This window comes from Rhizophagus irregularis, chromosome 21 (assembly GCF_026210795.1).
Source record: "Rhizophagus irregularis chromosome 21, complete sequence".
Taxonomy (NCBI): domain Eukaryota; kingdom Fungi; phylum Glomeromycota; class Glomeromycetes; order Glomerales; family Glomeraceae; genus Rhizophagus; species Rhizophagus irregularis.
This window is the reverse complement of record NC_089449.1, coordinates 157800-179091: the sequence shown is the minus strand read 5'-3', so window position 1 is coordinate 179091 and position 21292 is coordinate 157800. Positions and strand designations below refer to the sequence as shown.

Sequence of the window (21292 nt, the reverse complement as noted above, 5' to 3'; positions counted from 1 at the left end):
ACATTTGAAAAGAAACCTAATTTTTTTTTTTAGTTAGAAAAAAAGCACGTTTTATAAAAAAACTTTTAATCGACGGATGTGCGACTATAATCATCTGACAAGTATTGTGCTACAAGTGACTTACTGTAATAAGAAATTGGAACGCTAACAGTTTAATGAAAATCATCATTGTATATGTCTTAATTGTCTTATGTAAGCACTTAACATATGATTATTAAAACATATAGTACTTTATGACATTATTATTGTTATGGTAACAATGAAATAAATTCGACGATCTTCCTCTTCAAATAAATAATTTTGGAGGTCAGTCTATTTTTTACATTTATTAAAATTGATAATAAAAAATTTTGTGTAGAAGAATTTCAAATCATTCTAATTTTGTACGTATAAAAAAAAATCGAATAACGTTTTTCCACAAGATTACAACAATCTACTAAATAGAACTATTTCCTTTATATTCGATTTTTATATGTCAGAATTTGCACATGTACGTTACACAGAAATATGTATATGTCCGACTATCGTCATTTGGACTATAAAATAAAAGCAAGAAAGGTTGAAAATTGAAAATTAAAGTTTTCTTTTTTAAAAAAAATGCTTCTTTATTCTGCATATTGAATTTAATATGGAAAATAAAACATTTACATTTCATATTCATTTGCCGGAAGGAATAGAAAATATTGGACAACCAATAGTCCTTGGTGATATAAAAGAACTGGGATTTTGGGAAAATCCTGTTGTAAAATTATTTCAACCATTTCCTAAAAATCCGACTTACTGGCAGTCAGAACCAACAATTATTTCCGTATCAAACATTCCCGAAAAAAATTATATTCAATATAGGTTTGCTATTCACATACCAAAACCTCCGTTTCATGAAAAAAACGTATTCGAAGGAAATAGCGATGAAGATAATCGTATATTGGATATTGAGAAAGAGAACCAATTTGCCATTTGGAAAAATAATTTTAATTTAAGCCAAAAATTGAGTCTTGACCAAATTCAAGATTATGCTTTTGTAGATTATATCTTTAACTCTATTGGGATTCATAACTTTAAAGATAAAGTAATGGAATATCAACATTTATTGGATCTTCATAATGACGTCACAGTTTGTGCATCAAATTTCGAATATATCGTCAATAATATTGACGATAAACTAAAGGAAAAACGACTCTTCTTATGTCTTCTTTTAGGATATCATATTTTAAGACAAGATTTGAATTATGAACTACCGACGTCCTTTTCATCAGAATTATTGCTCGATGCACTTGATAACTACAAGCAAGAAATATTTCCTTCAGATGTCAAAGTTCTGTTTCATGCCGCTATTACAAATTTGATCCAACATAATGCCTTTCAATATCAATTCCACTGGCTTAAAATTTTTACGCTTATGGCAACAATTGATCCTAAATATAATTTCATCTATCACTTAAATACTTTAAAGTATCCCAATGATGATTTATTAGAAAAATTTATTAAGGAAGCAGAAATTATTAGTCCTCATATTAAGAATATTGATTTCAATATCTACGTTAAAATTGCAAAGGTATTTTTAAGAAATTAATTATTTTCATCATAATTAAAGCTTTTATTCATATTTCTTTCTTTTTCTTGATAGTGGTTGATTCAATTATGCCATAATAATAACTCTCTTTTCAAATTATGGAATGATATTCTCGCACATAATAAAGAAATCGATAAAAACATATTCAAGTTTTTCATTGATCAAATTCAAAAAAACATCTCTAATGGCGATTCTATTGCTTTAGAAAACGATTTTAATAGAATTCCAAAGAATTGTCATGATGACGTTACTGAAGTTTTCCGAAATCATATTTTATTTTTACTTGAAAATCCAATTCGGAAGTGGGAAAGTCGAGATATTTTTGCTATACAAAAACTTCTTCAAAACGACGGCTTAAATTGGTCAGATGACGATGCCATAATCTCATTAGAATATATATCTCAGTCTCGTAGTTTGGAATTATTAAATATATTCCCTGAAATTTTGGATAACTTTTTTCGAAATAATTTTTCCGATACTAAAAAGAAAAGATTACCAAGTATTTGTACAAATTGGTTTACACTTCTTTTGTTTAAACTAAGCGCAAATGAGAAAAATATTTCAAACGAAGTCAACTTTATATCTTTAATATTTCAACTATTAGAACGTATGCATCCTTTACTTAGTCATCGAAAAAATATTTGGCAAAATCTCACTACAATTGTTGTAAAGAAAGTAAAGTCACGTCCTGAATCTCAAATAATCGATTCCATAAAATTGATAGGCCAGATAAAAGAACAAGAGATTAAAGAATTATTTTCCGATATAATTAAAGAAGTAATATTTATTAAAACTATTCAACAAATTAATGATCGATTGATTGGTAAAATATTTACGATTTGCGGTTGCAAAGGCAGCAAAATATTAAAAGTTCCAAACACGTAAGATTTGTTTATTGAACTCGTAACGAATTATTACATATCAATATTTATTTATTTATTATTTTTTTTATAAATCTTTTAGAATGATTGAAGATATTTTATGCTATATTTTGGACGAATTACAAAGAAAATCAAATGTATCTGACGCTTCAGAGCAATATATAAATATTATAAAATCTAGTAAATTTTTAATTCTCATATTAAATTCTACCGGCAGTGTAGAAAGACTCAATGCAAATTCATATTTACAACATATTCAAATGTCTATCGTTGAACTTAATAGATTACTTATAGAAGAAACGATAAATTTACAATTACTACAACAGCTTTTGAAATATTCAGATGAACAATTGTTTCAATATTTTGATGAAATTATTGGAAAGAAGTCTCTAGGTCATTTGATTATTTCTCGAGACGAAATCGCAAAACTTAGAAAATTATATCACGATTATGAACTTAAACTCGATCAACTTCTTAAGTTTTATAATAAACATTGTTCAGAATCTAAAGTTATGGGTGTAAATAATTTTATTCAAGACATAAAAAAACGTATGCAAAATTTAGATAAAGTTATTTTGAATAAATCGATTTTATCAGATCATTGGAAGTTGCACGAGAAAACTTTGGATAGTGCAAAGCGTTGTTACAAATTTGGTCAATCTCAAATTTTCAACAATATCTTTGAAGTTTATCTTAGGGAAGATGATGCTGCAATAAATGTAGAATATATAGCACAAATATTAACACCAGCCGTTTTTAAAAAATATGATGCCCTTTGTAAGGAATGGGAAAAATTCAAATGTTCAGATGCGTCTTTGAAAAATATTACAAATGTTGATGTAGAAATTGAATTAATTGAATATTCTAGTTCTTCTAAAAACCAGAAGTTTGCACAAGCTCTTAAAAATCTTTCGAAGAGACCTCAGTGGATTGAAAGATTTGAGCATTTGAAAAAAGTTGTAAAAATTTTCAAAGTGCCACATAATGAAGATAATTGGTTGTCAAAATCAATTCGTATTTTAAAAGATGATTCCGTGACACTTCGCGTATTAAATAATTTTTTTGATTACCTTGATAAAAATCATTCTGTTAGTCAAGGTTGTTGGGGTTTGATAAAAGAATTATCAATTGCCAAAGATCTTATGGTTTTTCTACAAATAATCGGCAAATTTGATACCAGAAAATTGTTAAATTACGTAAATAGCGTTGACAGACATTTAGATATTCAAGAAGATACAATTTCATCGCTTATTCAAGTCGAGCAATTTTTATTCCCACTTATGAATAAGGATAAAGTAGAAAATATCGATGAGCTTTTGAAAGAATTACAGGATGTTATAATAAAGAATTCCTCTTTAGGGGGAAAGGTAGCATTATGTAATAACTACAGTATGACATTACGAATGACGTACAATACCATTTTAAATCGTGGCGAAATCACTAAGGAAAATATTAAGAATATTGTACTTAATGGAATATATATTTTTGTACGTGATGAAAGAAAAGACAAATGTATAGTTTCATTAAAATATTCCTCCAACGTAATGTATAATTTAAATGAAATTTTGGATTTACGCGTACGAGCTTTATCAATAGCAAAAAAAGACACCGATAGTACAAGCATAGATGATATTTTAAATGATTATGATACCGTTATGGATGATTTTATTTTTCAAGTAGATGTAGCACAAGAAATAATCGTCGCAGTGTCTGTGCTAATTCAACTTGGACATTTTCATTTTGGTAATAAAAATTTTGAAAAGAAATTACAAGGGACAAATAATATGGAAGATTATCTTAAATTTCTAAATAATGAACTTGAAAAATGGTAATTATATTGTCTACAGTTAATAATTTATTTAGTAATAATTAACAAGTTATGATTTTACAAATTCATAGGAAAGATATAGTTGATCGTGCGCGAGAGAGATGTTATTATCTAACGTTCTTTTCTGTTCGTCATATTTTGACACTCTATGATTACTTTACATCGGAAAAATTAGATAAGAAACATGAAGAAGAATGCAAGACATTGATTAGATTTGTAAATAGTAAGGCCCAATTACCTTCTCGTAATGAAGTTGTATTATGTGGATCAAAAGATGATCCTGAAACTCTTCATAAAATCGGTGACGAATTAAAAAGGATTTTTGAAGATAGTCCAAAACAAATGCGTAAATTTAATGTTACTGGACAACGCGTAATGTCGGACATTGTTACAAAAAGCAAATTGTTTGTCGCTGCTTGTACAGATAGTTCACGAATTCCTAATGTAATTATGTCGTTATATGCTAATCATGGATATTACCCAGAACCATGGCAACTCTTAATATGTACTTCTTTAACCACGATGGAAGAACTCATGATTTTCATCAAAAGAAGTTTTTTTGCATCAAATAATGGATATAATAATTACTTATTTTGTATTGCAAATCTAGAATTGTTAGACTTTGAATTGCAATATAATTTAGTCAATCAAATTAGAGCGATGCAAAAATTACATGATCAGGAGATTGATTATCTATTAGCGCTTATTTGTTACAAAAAGACTGGTATGCACCACTATATTTTAGATCAATTCTCTCGAGATGTTCATGAAACTAATGGTTTAAGCACTGAAACGATGAGAGAAGTTTATCGGAAATTATGTCAAAGCGTTATACGCGTTTCATCTGATTTATCAGGCCAGGGAAAAACTGAATGGATTAAAGAAGCCAGCTTCGCTAAAAAGAAAATATTACGTAGTTTCTTAATAAGCGATGGTATGGGGTTTGACAAACTTGTAACTCGATTCAAAGAATGTAAGCTGCAGCAAACGGAGAGTATGCATATCAATATTGTGTCAACAGACCATCCTGAAGACGTCAACATGTTCTTATTCGAATTATTAACTTTGGGAATGGTTTCTACTAACGATATAGCTTATCTGCCTTCGCTAGAAACACCTACATATGTATTTATTGAGATAGCTTCAACCGTAGAACAACGTTTGCTTAATTCTCTTCCTATGGCGGGATATATATTGTTTAATCACTTAACTTGGAATATTAAAAATTTAAGCGTTTCCCAAGAAATTAATAGTCCAATTCAGATTGTTTGTCATTATTTGAGCCTATTGGATTGCAATAAAATAGATATCAAAGAAGTCCATTTCCGAACAAATGAAGCAACCAAAAAGCCATTATCTGTGGAACGCTGTCAATCTCTTATTGATAAATATATTTTTAACAATAACATTAAAGTTGTTTCTTCATTTAGATTTTTTGAAATATTTATTAATGTACTCACGGATCAATTAGTTCGATTATCATCCAACCAACATTTTACTTTAAATAATTTAGGTAATCTGAAATTGATTGTAGAAGAGGCTAATATTGCTTTAATATTAAGAATTTTAATAGGCATTTCAAAAGATTTTGCAGCTAGATCTATTAAAACCAGAGCGACAGAACTAGAATCTATAGCTGCTGATGGTAGAAATTTTGTTCAATGGGATGATTTTAATAATTTTATATTATTTTTCAACTCCCAAGATCAAGACACTATAACACTTTTATACAGTGACAGAACGAAAGCCTATGATAACGCTAAGTTGTTATTAAAAAGTGATCATTCAAATTGGAAACTAGATGATTATGTTACAATGTCCGAAAATGAGATTTTAATGAAATTAGAAAGAATGGTTCGTAGATCAACACAAAAATTAAGTCTACCAGAATATGTCCTATCTAGTGATAACCTGATAAAGATGGCGTTAATTCTTTTAAGAGTACGATCGAACGTTCCGGTCGTAATTTGTGGTGAAGCGGGATGTGGCAAGGTAAATATTTAATATATTCAAAATTTCTTTTTATTGTTATCCGTATTTATAAAATTTTAATTCTTTTTTAGACAAGTTTGATTGCTTATTTGGCTATAATGATAGAAGTACAATTTCAGACTCTTAATCTTCATGCTGGAATCGATGAAAAAACTTTTATGTTGTTCATTAATGATGCTATGAAAAAGGCGGGAAAAGGAGAGATCTGGTTATTATTTAACGGAATTAACACTTGCAATCAAATAGAATTACTTGCAGATCTAATATCCCGCAGAATGCTTAATGGTAAATACATACATCCAAATATTCGTTTATTCTCTACCTGTAATCCATATCGTCTTCGTACAGGAGCTCAAAGTAAAGCAATTGATTTGACAACTAAAGTTAAGAAATACGAAGAAAAAAGTAATCTTGTTTATCAAGTCACACCACTTCCCGATCAAATTTTGGATTATGTTTTTGATTATGGTATCCTAAACTCGAAAGATGAATTGAAGTATATTCAAATTATGGTTGAAAAAGAATTAAAAAAATTATCTCATCCTGTATTTGTTGAGCTATTATCCGCTTCTCAAAGATTTATTCGGAAAGTTGAGGGGCCATATAGTGTTAGCTTACGTGATGTTAAACGAGCTATAACATTAGTGGAATTCTTTTATAACTCCCTTGAGAAACGCCAAGCTTACAAGAGAGGACATACACACCCACCATCTGAAAATCCTACTATAACGACTAGATCTTATGTTTTAGCACTAAGCTTTTGTTACTACTTTCGATTATATGAACAAGATTTACGTAAACAATATCATCATGACATGGGGCAAATACTTCAAACCCATAATTTTGACTTAGGAGAAGATGTATTTGCTGAAATCATTCGCGAGGAACAGGAATACTATATTAATAGAATGGAAATTCCTTCTAATGTAGCTATAAACGAAGCTTTATCGGAAAATATTTTAGTTATGATTGTATGCATTTTGACACGCATTCCCCTATTCCTTATTGGAACACCTGGTTCTTCAAAATCTTTAGCAATTAATCTTATAAGTTCGAATTTAAATGGATTTAATTCACGCGATGAGTATTTTAGAACTTTACCTCAGGTTTACTTAATTACTCATCAAGGATCTTTGTCTTCAACACCTGATGATATCATAAAAGTTTTTGATAAAGCAAAAAAATATCAGGAAACAGACTCCAAGGAATTCCCTATTATTAGTGTAGTATTACTTAATGAAGGTAATTTTAGTTCTATTTTGATATCTTCTTGTGTTATATTTAAATAAAGTCATTGTTCGAACTATCATTATTTTTCAGTAGGTTTAGATGAAATGAGTCCTTTCAATCCGTTAAGCGTACTTCATTCTCTTCTTGAACCAAGTTATCCAGATACAGAACTAACTGTTGCAGTGATAGGAATTTCTAATTGGCGTCCGGATAATAGCAAAATTAGTCGTGCAATACTTGTTCAGAGGTACGAATAAAATTAATTTTGAATTCATTTGCATATAATTTTATTATTAATTTATAAATTTCCTATATTTATTTATACAGACCACAATTAAATTTGGATGATCTAGTTTCAACTACTGTACATTTGTTAAATATTGAACTTGGAGATCAAAGAGACACATTAGAACTTTTGCCTAAAGCATATTTAGATTATGAAAAATGTGGTCAAATTTTGCCTAACTTTCATGGCCTTCATGATTATTATGCATTGGTCAAACAACTTTCATTAGATGAAATGACTCCGGCGAATATCCAAACTGCATTAGCCCGCAATTTTGGAGGGATAGAAAATAATGTCAAATTGTATGAAAAACATTTTGGAAACGTATTTAAGATGTATAATAATAATCATGAACCATGGGTTTATAAACCAATTCCGATTGAAAAGTTGATCAATTTAGATCTAGAAGACCCTGATGCGCGTCCTCTAATGGTTATTGGTAGAAACGATACGATCTTAAATTTATTAACTCGTCAGTTAAAAGTGAAAAATTTGGACCCTGTTGTAATTTTAGGATCACAATTTTCTAGTGACCGAGATGATTACTTATACAACGTTTTAAGTAAAATTTTGGTAATAATATTTTTTTTTTGTGATTTGTTTCAATTCATTTTTATAAATATATAAATGATGATTTTTTTTTTCAGATGTGCATCGAAGAAGGAAGACTATTGATCCTAGTAGATTTAGAAACAATTTATGGTAACATTTCGTTTATTAACATTACATTTTCTAAACGAAGTGATTCATTTTTTTTTTTTATAATTAATAGAAATACTCTACGATTTATGGAATCAAAATTATATTGTAATTGGAAGTAAAGAAAACGCCAAATACTTTATTAGAGTTGCGCTCGGAGCATACACTAATCTTATGTAAGTATATTATTTATTCATTTTGTTTTAAGATATGTTTTTTAAATTAATTCTAAATTATTTTAATTAGTTATGTTTCGCCAAATTTTAAATGTATTCTTGTCATGGATGAAAAGAACTTGGCTTCTGTTGAATCTTCATTTCTCAGTCGATTTGAAAAACAAACAATGTCGATTAATGACATACTTAATGATAGGCAAAAATCACTTGTCGAGAGTTTAAAAGATTGGTCAAAGCGAATGACAACCTATGTTGGAGCTAATCCAGTAACTAAATTACTTAATAAATTCACCCATAAGGATCTATTCATTGGATTTGACAAGGATGAAACATTACAAAGTTTAGTTATCGATATTACAAAGAATAACCCTGAAGCTGAAAACAGTGAGATTTTAGAAAATTGCAAGGAATGTTTAGTGGCAATAGCGTCTTCTGACGGAATTATAAGAGCTGAACAATCAGTGCTAGGACGAGATGAAGCTGATCGATGGAAGCATCTTTATTACTATAAACAAAACCATGACAGTATTTATGATTATTTTTCTACTTTGTTTAATCAAGAAAGATTGTTGACAGATTCAGAAAGACATTTAGTGATTGTCAACACATTCTCTAGTATTTTTACGGATGTCAAATGTTGTTTACAAGGACTCGTAACGTGTCAAGTAGATACATTATCAGCTTTCAAGACAGAAGTTCAATTTTCAAATTGGGTAATGATTTATTATATTACATACACGTTATATAATCTTTATTTTAATAACCGATTTAAACTTGTAGGTGAAACATTTCTGGTTAAAATCAACTGATAATATGTTAATTCTCCAATGTGATGTAACTACCGTTAATACTAGATGTATTAAATTAGCTAAATTCATCATTGAACAATTTCGAAATGAATACATGGCAAAGGAGGATCACATGGAACAAGAGAAACCTATGAAACACGCATGTATCATTCTTCATATCCACCGAAATCGAGAATTAACTTTATCTTTTAATTTCATGTGTGGCTGGAAACAAATAACTATAGAAACATTGCCAAGATATGACACGAGCCTTCTGGATAAATCGTTATGTGATATTATCAACTGTACATATCCATTTGAAAAAATTTTACAAGAAGAACTATTATGGTGTTTATCGTGTATGAAATATCCATCAAATGATATATCAGACAATCATGCAAAGTAAGTGTTTGTTTCTGTCCGCTAAAGTTTTTTTTTTAAAAATAGTTGTTAAAACTTTTCTCAATTTAGAATATTGAGTGAAAAAATATTAAAGTGCCCAAACTTTATTAAGTGCTTGAAAGAAAAAACTCTTGAATGGATTAAAGAAAAATCTATAAATGATCGGGCATACAAGGTTGCATTAAATGGCCGTTCTTTCACTTCATTTTCTTTATCGTTCCAAGTTCATATTAGAACACTAATTAGAAAACCAATAGCTCAAATTTTATGTGCCTTAGAGAGATTATCAGCAACAAACCCAGTTTTTTATATTGATAATGATGAAGGATTGTTCAAATTTTGGCAACAAATTTTTATGAATAATAAGATTGTCAAAATTGAAGATTTATCAGATCCAAAACCTGATGGATATATTATGACAGCAGAAAGTTTATATGATCTTAAATTTCCCTTTTCATTATATTTTATGAAACAGATTGATAATTTTAAAAGATATTATGAAGAAGAAGTAGCAATATTACGACAAGACGAGGATAGAATTAATGGAACAACAAATGAACTTTATGATTGGATAATTGAAGATCATTTAAAAGATTTTAAAAATAACATTTTTACATCGGTCCCAGAATTAAAAGATTCGCTTTTTGAATGGGTTTCTGAGTTATATTTCAATGACTTTGTTACTGTTATTGCAACAAACAATGGTGGAAGTAAAAATACAAAAATGTTAACAACGATCTTGAAACTACTTTTCAGTGCAGATAAATTACGTCAACCAATTTTCCTTCACTCTTATTGGTGGAAAAATGGCAACGAAATTTTAGCCCAATTACAATTGACTCAAATGTTTCCAATAATAATTCAAAATATCGAAATCCGAGGCAATGCTATAATTAAAGGAAGTCTAGAAAAATATCTCGTAAAAGAAGCGATAAAACTTATGTTACAGCGAATTTATGGAAATTTTGATGGCGTAACAAACTCTGATAAATGGCAATATGACGTCACAAAAGTATTATCTCTTACTAACAAGATAACGCGAGCGAAGAATTTACCAGATATTCAATTGTTACATATTGTAAATGATTTAGTCGCAACAAAGGCTATTCCTTTAGATGACATTAAAGAAATTGTTCAACTCGGTCAAAGTTCGGATAAGCATGAAGTTCTTCCCGAGAAATTTATTAACACCGTACTCGATAAGCTAGATAAATTAGAACAAAATGAGAAAAATTTAATTCCGAAAAGATCATTTATCATAAGATGTCTTGGATTTATTCCACTTGAATCAGACATTCGATTAAGCCTTTACAAGAAATTATTCTCGTATGAACCTTTTTCATTGATGGGTGCAATCATCGAAAAAATCTTTCTTAAAGAAGATACAGAAAATGAAGATATATTTTTTACAGTAATTTCAGATTTCGAAGAAGCTTCAATACAATCTCCTCGATTAAATGTTATTAATAAATGTTTAGGAGATTTAGATACACATATGGCTACTTTATGTTGTGATACCATTGAACAGACCTTCTTCATGAATGAAGAATTAGAAAATTTAGCGGCTTTTATTGGACCAGCTCTTGAAGCTTTATATAAACAAGGAATTCCACCATTGCAAAAAATAACTTCTATTGCTTTGCTTAAAGAATTCGTTCGTCGATTCTGGGATAGCTTTATTCAAGAAGATAAGAATAGACCCATTGCATATACTCAAATGGAAGAAGACGACTTTGATAGTGGTGAAGTAATCAATCAAATTAATACTTACATGAATATCGCTCACCCCTTGGTTTATTCTCTCAAAATGTACTTTTTAAGAGATTTACGCCAGAGAGATTTTTCAATTGATGATGTCAGAAAATTTTGTGAAGCTCAAAAAAGAATTTTACCATGGCTCAGAACTTTAAATTGGGAAGATATTAAAGAAAATCGTTTGACTTTTAACCCATACTGTAATTTACCTGAATATAATGAATTAGAAAAAAGCTTTATGATTTTTTATGGTGTAGGCAATAAGGCACCCTTCCAAGAATTTATACAAAAAATTAAGAAAAAAACTACTCTGACAGCTAAATTATCTTTATTTGGACTTTTCTTTGTACGTCTTCACGCAATAAGAGCTTCAAGAGAATGGCGACATCCAGAAACGCAATCGGCTGACTTCGTGATCAAAGAACTTGCTGGAATGAATAATTTCCCAGTATTATTTAAAACAATCACAACAAAAATCTTGTCGAATAGACAACTTTTACTTCAAATTAATGATTCGAGAATTAATAATACTGATTTGATTTTGAAATCTGTTATTGCACATATAATCGCATTTCATACATCGGTTGAACCGAATTCATCTCAACTAGCAATGTACTTACACAGAATACAAGATTGTCAGAATCTCTTTATTTTAACGTGCATTTCCGATGAAGAATCTGTAGTGATTAATGTAATTGCTGCTAGAGAAAGCATTGCAAGATTTGCTTGTAAATGTGGTTTTAAATATGTCATCGGAGAATGTGCTACAGCTTATCACACTAGCACATGTCCAAATTGTAAAAATATCATCGGTGGAAAATATCATGTACTTTCAGCAGGTAATACTAGAATTGATTCTGAGATGATTACTCATTTAACTTATTTACCGGTAAATGATCAAGAAGGGTATATTGGAGAACTGGTTAATCAAACTTTGACTCATTCTGTTAGATCTCTAACACCTACATCATATCGTATTCTACATTTAATTGTTCATGCTCTTATTGGAGCATCTGCACCTCAACCTGCCCTTGCTTTTCTTAGAAAAAACAATCAAACTGCTACCGATGCTGAAAAGTATTGTATGGATCATATTCGAAATGATTGGGCAATTCTCAAGAATATTCTTAATTGTTCGGATGAGGTAAACTATAAGCTTTTTCTTATTATTTGTTTTGTCTTCTAATATAAAATAATAAATTAAATTTTAAATTTTTTTAAACTAGAATTTGGCGTTAATATTTCATTCTCTAATTTCTTCAATGATGGAGAAGCCTCCATTGCCAAACCAACAAATAAAATCATCTGCTGATCGCGAGAATTGGGAAGCTGAATTCCATATAAATTACATTAAACCACAAATTAGAAATATAATTGAAACAGCAACTAATTATCGTATGAAATTAAGCGAAACTTTAGCCAAAAATCAAAAGAATAATATGATTGAAGACGAAATTAATCAAACTTTAGTCATGGATAAACAATATCGATTAGAGAGTTTACCAGCTTTATGGAGATGGATTAGATCTGTTGACTTCAAAAGTTTCCATAGTTATTATTTGGGTGAATTGGAAAGGAGCAAAAATAATTATCTATTCCTCTCAATATTCTTCAAATATGTTGAGCAATTAAAATTGCTAAAACATCTTTTGCCTATTGTAAAATTTGTTCAAATTTTAAATTCAAAACTCGGTTATCAGCTAACAAGACAGAAGGCGAGAGAAATGACCTTCAGGCAATTTATAGAAAAAGAATCCAATTATGGTGAAAAACATGAAATTTTCAATGGTCTAAAAACCTCGTTTGATGACTTTTGTAAAGGTTGGAATACAGTCTTACCTTTTGTAAAACGATATCAATGTTATGAACTTCCAAGAGAAAAACCGAATATGGCTTATAAACTTCCGGTTGTTTTTGGTTTGATGGAACAAAAAGATGCAGGAATCTTCTTATGTGCGATCTTAGATTTTTTAGTTGGCTTACAAAATAAATTCTTAGAGGAAGTTATGTCAATACAACCTGGAACTTGCAGGTCTCTCAAGTTTTTAGATGAACCAACATTTAATGCAGAACAAACTGTTTCATCAACTTCAAAGTTAAAATCAGCAAGACCAAATACAACTAATGAATATTGCCTTCAATCGATGTATCTTGATCAAGTTCGTTCCGTTAATATCATAAATTTTGAATGGGATGATGAAATTCTTGCATATAGTCAAAGAAATTTAGCAATTGCTAGAGGAGAAGATATTGTTTATGATTTGACAAAAATTGAAGCGGAATTAGCAAATATTTTAGTATTTGAAAAAGTTTACCTAGAAACTCAACCAGAGTCTCAGTTATATTTAGAACCTTTCCCATATTATATGGAACTTTTCCAAGGATATATGAGAATTCTTAGTGATATTAAGAATTTAATAACTCAAGAACCCATCTCAATTGAAAAAATGAATTTATTAGATCATACTTTAGATAACGCGTCAGAAAATTTATCATCATTAGAGTTTCTCCTATGTTTTGTTAAACGTACAGCGGTTAGAGATAAAGACATATCCATTAAGGATTATATTTCAAAATGGGTGAAATTATCTTCATTGTCTACACATGAAGGATTCGCTAGATTCTTAAATATCGATTTACGACTTAAACACTTGGTAGCTTTATACGAATTCGTTGAAGAGCAAGTCGCCGATGTTAAAATTAAATATATTCATGAAAAATATAAAGAAGAACTTTCAACAGATATGAAGGCGGCAATAATGAATTCTGTAGATTTTAAAAAGCAAACTACAATGAAAATAGCTATACCAGCAGAAGCATTCTCGTTAGCCCTAAAAAGGTTCATGTTCCGATTTTTAACTTTAGAGAATCAAAAAGAAATGGAGCCACTATATGTTTATTTACAAGATAGTTCATTAAATTTATGGCCCTCAACAATTCCAGAGAATATTATTGATGAATTATTTCCGGAAAATCTGTTAGTGGCTAATACATATGATGCTTACAAGTTTATAATGATAGGGATCGAACAGAGACGCTAGAATATTAGATTTGACTACATGTAGAATCATTAGAATCATTACAATTTGCAAGATTTTCTTCTACAGTATTTTTATTCATTGTTTTCAAATATTATTATTTATTCATATGAAAAAGGAATTTTCAAATACGACTATCAGCTATAGTTTTTTTAATAAATAAAAAAAAAAATGTACACGAGTGATACGTCATAAATCATGTGACCCGATTTTATTTATCAGTAAATGAATGTTTGGGTTGCCTGAAAATAAGTGAAATCAGTTAATATAAATGGATAAATAAATTCTAACGAATTTTTAAATAGAATAAATTTATTTACCTTACCACATCCGGATATAGTTTGAATTGATTTTAACAGCCAATCATCTTTAATATGTTAAACTTTCAAAATTTTAAGTACAAACATTGTTATATGATACATAACCTTTTATAAAATCAAAATTAATAATATTAATATATTAATAAAAAAATATAAAAAATAATTGAATTATTTTTTAAATGATTCACAAATATCATAATATTTTTCAATAACAATTGGTACTAATTTTTGAGCTATATATTCTACATTTGTCGCAGCAGCATCATTTTGGAGATTAGTTCTGAATATATTTCGAAAAATTAGAGTTTCATTCAATTCATAACAATTTCTTGCACTTTGTAAAGATTTCTCATGAAAAGCCCAATAATCTTGAGTCAACACTTGTCTTAAACTGATATTATCGGTATGTTCCATACGTTGTCTTACATCACGGATATAATGATTTACGTCAGTTACTTTAGAATCCGAACAAAATCCATTATAAAAATCGAGAAGTTGATTAAGTTGAAGTTCAAAATCATTATATAAATCTCTAAGTGTTGTAATATTATTTTTAGAGATAATCATATTATTTCCGTTATTTTCTCTTATAACCTCACGAAAATATCGAAAAAGTTGTTCATCGGAAAAATCTAAAAGTTGTTGTAATAATCGCATATTTAACGATTTTTCTAAAAGTAATTTATTAAGTTCAAAGGTAGACATTTTAATATATTGATAATATGGACTTGCTTTAAGATTTTCAACATTTCCGGTAGCATTCAATATAATGATCCAAAATCTACTAGATTTAATAATAGATAAATACACTTCCAAGATATCAATCATGAACGTTTGATTTTGTAATGTGAACATTATATAACATAAAATATCTTCACACATACTAAAAAATTGAAATAAATAAATAAGTAAAATAAGAAAAAACTCTTATATATATAATAAAATCATTATTAATTACTTACGTATTTGGAATATTTAATATATCACTTTTGCAATCACATAACATGAATATTTTATCAATAAATCGATCATTAATTGGTTGAATAATTTCACTCATTATTCCTTTAATTATACTTGAAAATAATTCTTTTACTTCATTTTCTTTTAATTTGATTATAAATTTTGTTGCACCAATTATTTGATGTTCAGAACATGCTTTTACCCTATTTATAGTAATAATTGATAAATTATTCCAAGTATTTCTTCGATAACCTATTAAAGGAAACATAATTTCTAATTGATGAAATATTAAAAAAATAAAATTATCATCATTTTTATTACTAATATTTTCTAATCTATCTAAAAGATTTGTGAACCAATCATTAGAAATTTTTGGTATCCTTTTTTCTTTAACATCAGTAAAATCTTTATGAAACCAATTATCCAATAATTCAGGAAATAATTTTAATAATTCTAAATTATCAGATTGAGATATTAATTCTAATGATTGAATTAAATCATTTTTATTCCAATTTAAGTTATCATTTTGAAGAAATCTTTTTATAGAAGATATTTCTTGATAAGACCATTCCATAAATGGATTTGAAAGTGATTGTATAGCATGATATCTAAAGGCTTCAGAAATATAACCTTGAATTTTTTTTGGAACCCTATTAAATCGATTTTCCAAGTTAATAATATCATCATTAGAAATATTCTTTTGAATTCGTTCAATAAAAAACTTGAAAATATTATTGTCAATTGCTTTATTATGCAAAAGAATATCAAACCAAAGTTTAAAAAGAGCGTTATTATTATGACATATTTCAATTAACCACTATCAAAAAAAAAAAGGTAAAAGTTATTAATATTAATTTGATTACACCAATATATATATATACAATATATATTAATAATTACCTTTGCAAGATTAATATAAACTTCAAATTCAATATTCTTAGTATTATTAATATAAGGACTAATAATTTCCAATTCCCTAATAAAATTTTCTAATAAATTATCATTAGGATAACTTAAATCTTTTAAATAATAAATGAAGATAAATTCGGGATCGATTTCTGCCGCAATTGTAAAAATTTTGACCCAACGAAATTGATGTTGAAAAGCATTATGTTGAACTAAACAAGTAATAGCGATTTTCATCGGATTTTTGGTAATTGAAGGTAAATTTTTCTGTTTATAATTATCAATTACATCGAGTAATAATCCGGATGGAAAAAATTTTGGTAATTCATAATTAAATTCTTGTTTCGAAATATAATGTCCTAAAAGAAGACATAAAAAAATCCTTCTTTCTTTTAATTCATATTTAATATTATTAATAATATAATCAATATTTGAAGCGTGAATTGTAATATCATTATAATAATATAATAAATATTGATATTCTAAAATTTTATCTTTAAGATTATAAAATCTAATAGAATTAAAAATATAATTCACAAATGCATAATCATAAATTTTATCAATATGTATATTCAATTTTTGACTTAAATCAGAATTATTTTTCCAAATAGCAAATTGATTCTCTCTTTCAATATCCAACATACGATCATCTTCAGGACTATTTCCTTCAAATACATTTTCCCCTTCTTCTTCATTAATAGATGTTGGTATATGAATTGCGAATTTATATTTTATATTATTTGTTTTAGAAAAATTTGGTAAAGAAATAGTTATCAATTCAGATTGCCAATAAGTTAAATTTTCAGGAAATGGTTGTCGTAATTTTACAATAGGTTTTTGCCAAAATCCTAATTCTTTTCCATCACCAAGAACTATTGGTTGTCCAATATTTTCTATCCCTCCTGGTAAATGAATATGAAACTTAATTGTTCTATTTGACATTTTTAATTTTTTTTTTTTTTTTTTACGAGGTGTAACAATAAAAAAAAAAGATGAAAGTATGAAATTTTACGGAATTATATTTATTAAAATTCTCCGAGATATAACCAAAAAAATCAATTGTAATTTCATAATGTGTCCAAATCTAGTTAGAATTCAGTTAGACAATTACAATTTGAATAATTTGTTTAACGTATGTCAATCACGTGAAATTGATTTTCGAATATTCACGCATGACTTTTTAGAATTTTTAGTATAACGCTAAATTAAGATGCACGTCATATGAAAGGCGCAGTAGCAGTGCCACCTCCTACCTCCTCAATTCTCGCTAGAAAGTAGAAACTCAAAAATCTTGAAATTTTATTTGTGCATGTGCGACGGACGTAGTTCATTTTGATAATTTTCCACGTGTGGTGGAAAGCGAGACTAATTCGAACGAAATCTCGAACAGTAATATACAAATCATTTAACATCCCTAAAAAAATTAATGAACTACGAACCGAAACCTTGCAATCTCACGAAGCTTTCGGTCTATTTATAGAAGCAATATACATAACATCCAATGTCAATAAAAAATGTTGATTTTATTATTAATATTTTTTTATTAATTTAATGTTTTTTATATTTATAAAAAAATAAAATTATGTAAAATTCTATAATGGTTTTAGTGGTTCTAAAATGTTAAATAAAATAAATATTAAAATTGTATTAAATACAGTATCCCTTCATAAATCTACCTATCTTCATCCTCTTCACTGCTAGATTTATTACAACATTCGTAGTATTTATCATTGCCGAATATTTCTTTTTCGCTTGTAATAAAAAAGGAATCATTATCTTCTTCATAATAGTAGCGACTACGACGCTCGGCGTACGATGCGCTTGAGTCGTGATCAGAACTACTATCATACGCTTGGTTATAATAGTCACGTTTATTGCGTCTAAAGTACGAATCGTCAGTGTTATAGACTTCATTGTCGGAAGCGTCAGAATCATTAAATTTATTGGTTCCAGTGGAATCGAAACGAACTGTCGTAATTCGCTTTTTTGCCTTGTATAAAGTAAATTTATCAAAATTTCCAGGCCAAGGGATGTTCAATGCGTCGATTTGTAAATCTTTATGCTGATAGATGGCTTTCAAATGATTTTTGTTGAATTTCGTGCATCTAGCGAATGAAAGTGTCTTTATGTGATGCGCAGTGCAACTAAGGAACTTGTTAAGAGCTACAACAGAAAATTCACAATCGATATCGAATCCAAAATGATTGACTGTTGTGGGAAGTTTATGACCAACTTGACACAGAAATATATCAGCATCAAGAGCTCGCCATCTAGTCCTTGGACCTTCGATAATATTAAAGCGTTCCAATTTTAGAAATGAATTAAGTAAGGTTAATGAAGTCGTGGGAAGTAATTCCTCGTTTTTATAAGTCATTGTGTCACGTCTATCTAAGTAATTTTCGCAGTATAAACGTATGGTAATCTCAACAAGGCTTGGAGCAATATTAACGGCAGATTTCAAAATCTGATAAGCATTCAGGTTGTCAATGAATAAGCACTTCAAATTGGTAAAAGAAATATTAGCGCCTGGAAATTTAAAAAAGTTGAATTGTGGAACTATCAATGTATTTCTTTTTATATAAAGACGGTTCTGAAAGAGAGGTGCGATTAGGTCATTATCGAGCTCCTGAAGATTGTTGCTATGGCTGACGATCGCACGAGAGAGCGCTTTAATTAATCTCAGGCTGATTTTATTCTGAATTTTACCGGCTTTCACAAGTTCCGCAAAGTTGAGTTTTCTCATATATGTCAGGTATGGTTCACGTAATGACTTAGCATTAGAATCATCAAGGAATAACAGAAGCAAGTTAAAAAGTTTTTCTCGACGGTTTGGAGACTTGACAACGATGAGCGGATCACGCCATAATTCTCGAATGGCATGCCACCCCCAGTTACGGTTAACCAGGGCACATGCATACAAAGAAGGAGTATCGCCACGCAAATATCCGAATATCTCGTCAAAACAGAGTGTTGGAAGTGTAGAAGCCATTTTGAATTTTTGATTTTTTCAGAAAAAAGGGAAATTGGAATGAGTTTAAATAAAAAATATCAGGAACAGTCGCAGTAATCGGCATTATTAACTCCGAGACAACTTTGAAACACACAATAGGATCAAAGATCAAACACAAATGATATAACCTTGTGATTTATTTATTAATATAATCAAAAAGGTATGAAGCACAGTTATCTCTCTTCAAAAAATTAGCCCTCATGTTGACAAATTTGGCATAAACTTTGAATACAACCAATAAAATACCAAATACGATAAATACAATTAACTTGGTGGTTTATACGCACGGATTATAACTATATTTATCTATTTATAAAACTTGAAAGTATATAATTTCCGTTTAATAAATACAATGTTTAATCTTTTTTAATATTATTCTTTAAGAATTCCATTAAATTAATGCTATATAAATTTTGAGTGAATTGTGAACCCATCTTATTTGGTATTTCAATGTTTCCACAATTGTCATTATTATTATATATATAACGTTGTATCCTTTGTAAAGATATTCATCAAATAATTTGTTGATATCTGATATGTGCAATAAAACAAAATGTTCTCGGGTATTACACGCAAATACGTAAATTGTGTCATACGAATGTAAAACTTTATTCTTGTTTTATAAATTTGGAAACAATTAACATTTGACTATTGTGGCGCAGACAATAGACGCCCAATGAATAAATGTTACACAATGTCAACAACTAAGTTCATGATTTGTTCTTCAATAATTTTTTTTAGTTTCAACCAAAAAAAAAAAAATCATGTGACTTTGTATACATTTACAATTGTTTCAATAATTCGATCAACTTATTTTTTCTTTTTTTCTTGTTTATTCTTTTTCTTCTTTATAGAACTCGAAAAAAATTCTTTATTAAATTGAAATGGCGAAGGTAAATAAATGTTCTTTACAGATAAATATTCATAATTTAATGATTTACTCGCAGTAAAAAAAAATTTTTATATGGTCCATGTATTAATCCTATCCAATTTATTTTTTTTTTAAAAAAAAAATATATAATATTTTGAAACGTAAATTTGATTTTATGCCGCTCATCTTTTTTTGTCGTTCAGTTATTATGCTTGAGAATCGATGATTAAGTAACGTAAAAAAAGCTATCAGTAAGTAATTTCTTTTAGTCTTCGATAGTCGGTTTACATTGTTTTGTTTTATTGCATCTTTGAAGTCTTTTTTAGTTATAATTTTTTTGGTTTTTATGATCACGTGAGTTACAGTCACTGGATCATCGATTTTTCATTCTAACTCCTAAAAGTATAATGACCTTCGAAACAATAAATATTAATTAGGTTATAAATAGTAATTGGAATACGTCAAATTCCGATAATGGGATTGTCACATTGAGTCATCGAAAAACTTTGATTATTGATAAGCAATTATGTGATGGTGTGGTACTACTGTGGCGGTGAGAAAATTTCTTTATTTAAAG

General features: G+C 28.5%; 3 protein-coding genes across 3 annotated transcripts; 1 reads left to right on the top strand and 2 right to left on the bottom strand.

Moving 5' to 3' along the window:
• Nucleotides 1-628: 628 nt before the first annotated feature.
• Nucleotides 629-14651, top strand: OCT59_013463 (uncharacterized protein; the record flags this gene model as incomplete). Its single annotated transcript, XM_066141535.1, has 14 exons — nucleotides 629-1069; nucleotides 1454-1555; nucleotides 1877-2454; nucleotides 2537-4282; nucleotides 4354-6274; nucleotides 6346-7516; nucleotides 7595-7751; nucleotides 7832-8363; nucleotides 8438-8492; nucleotides 8563-8665; nucleotides 8736-9378; nucleotides 9446-9855; nucleotides 9925-12754; nucleotides 12837-14651. 14 exons carry the CDS (start codon nucleotides 629-631, stop codon nucleotides 14649-14651), a joined length of 12504 nt encoding a protein of 4167 aa, XP_066001666.1.
• Nucleotides 14652-14866: 215 nt separating this feature from the next.
• Nucleotides 14867-17776, bottom strand: OCT59_013462 (uncharacterized protein; the record flags this gene model as incomplete). Its single annotated transcript, XM_066141534.1, has 7 exons — nucleotides 14867-14890; nucleotides 14969-15015; nucleotides 15157-15851; nucleotides 15931-16578; nucleotides 16699-16745; nucleotides 16829-17101; nucleotides 17372-17776. 7 exons carry the CDS (start codon nucleotides 17774-17776, stop codon nucleotides 14867-14869), a joined length of 2139 nt encoding a protein of 712 aa, XP_066001665.1.
• Nucleotides 17777-18398: 622 nt separating this feature from the next.
• OCT59_013461 (uncharacterized protein) lies at nucleotides 18399-19843 on the bottom strand. The gene has a single exon (XM_025326695.2). The coding sequence runs from the start codon at nucleotides 19821-19823 to the stop codon at nucleotides 18507-18509; it is 1317 nt and encodes a 438-aa protein (XP_025174836.1). The 5' UTR covers nucleotides 19824-19843; the 3' UTR covers nucleotides 18399-18506.
• Nucleotides 19844-21292: the final 1449 nt, after the last annotated feature.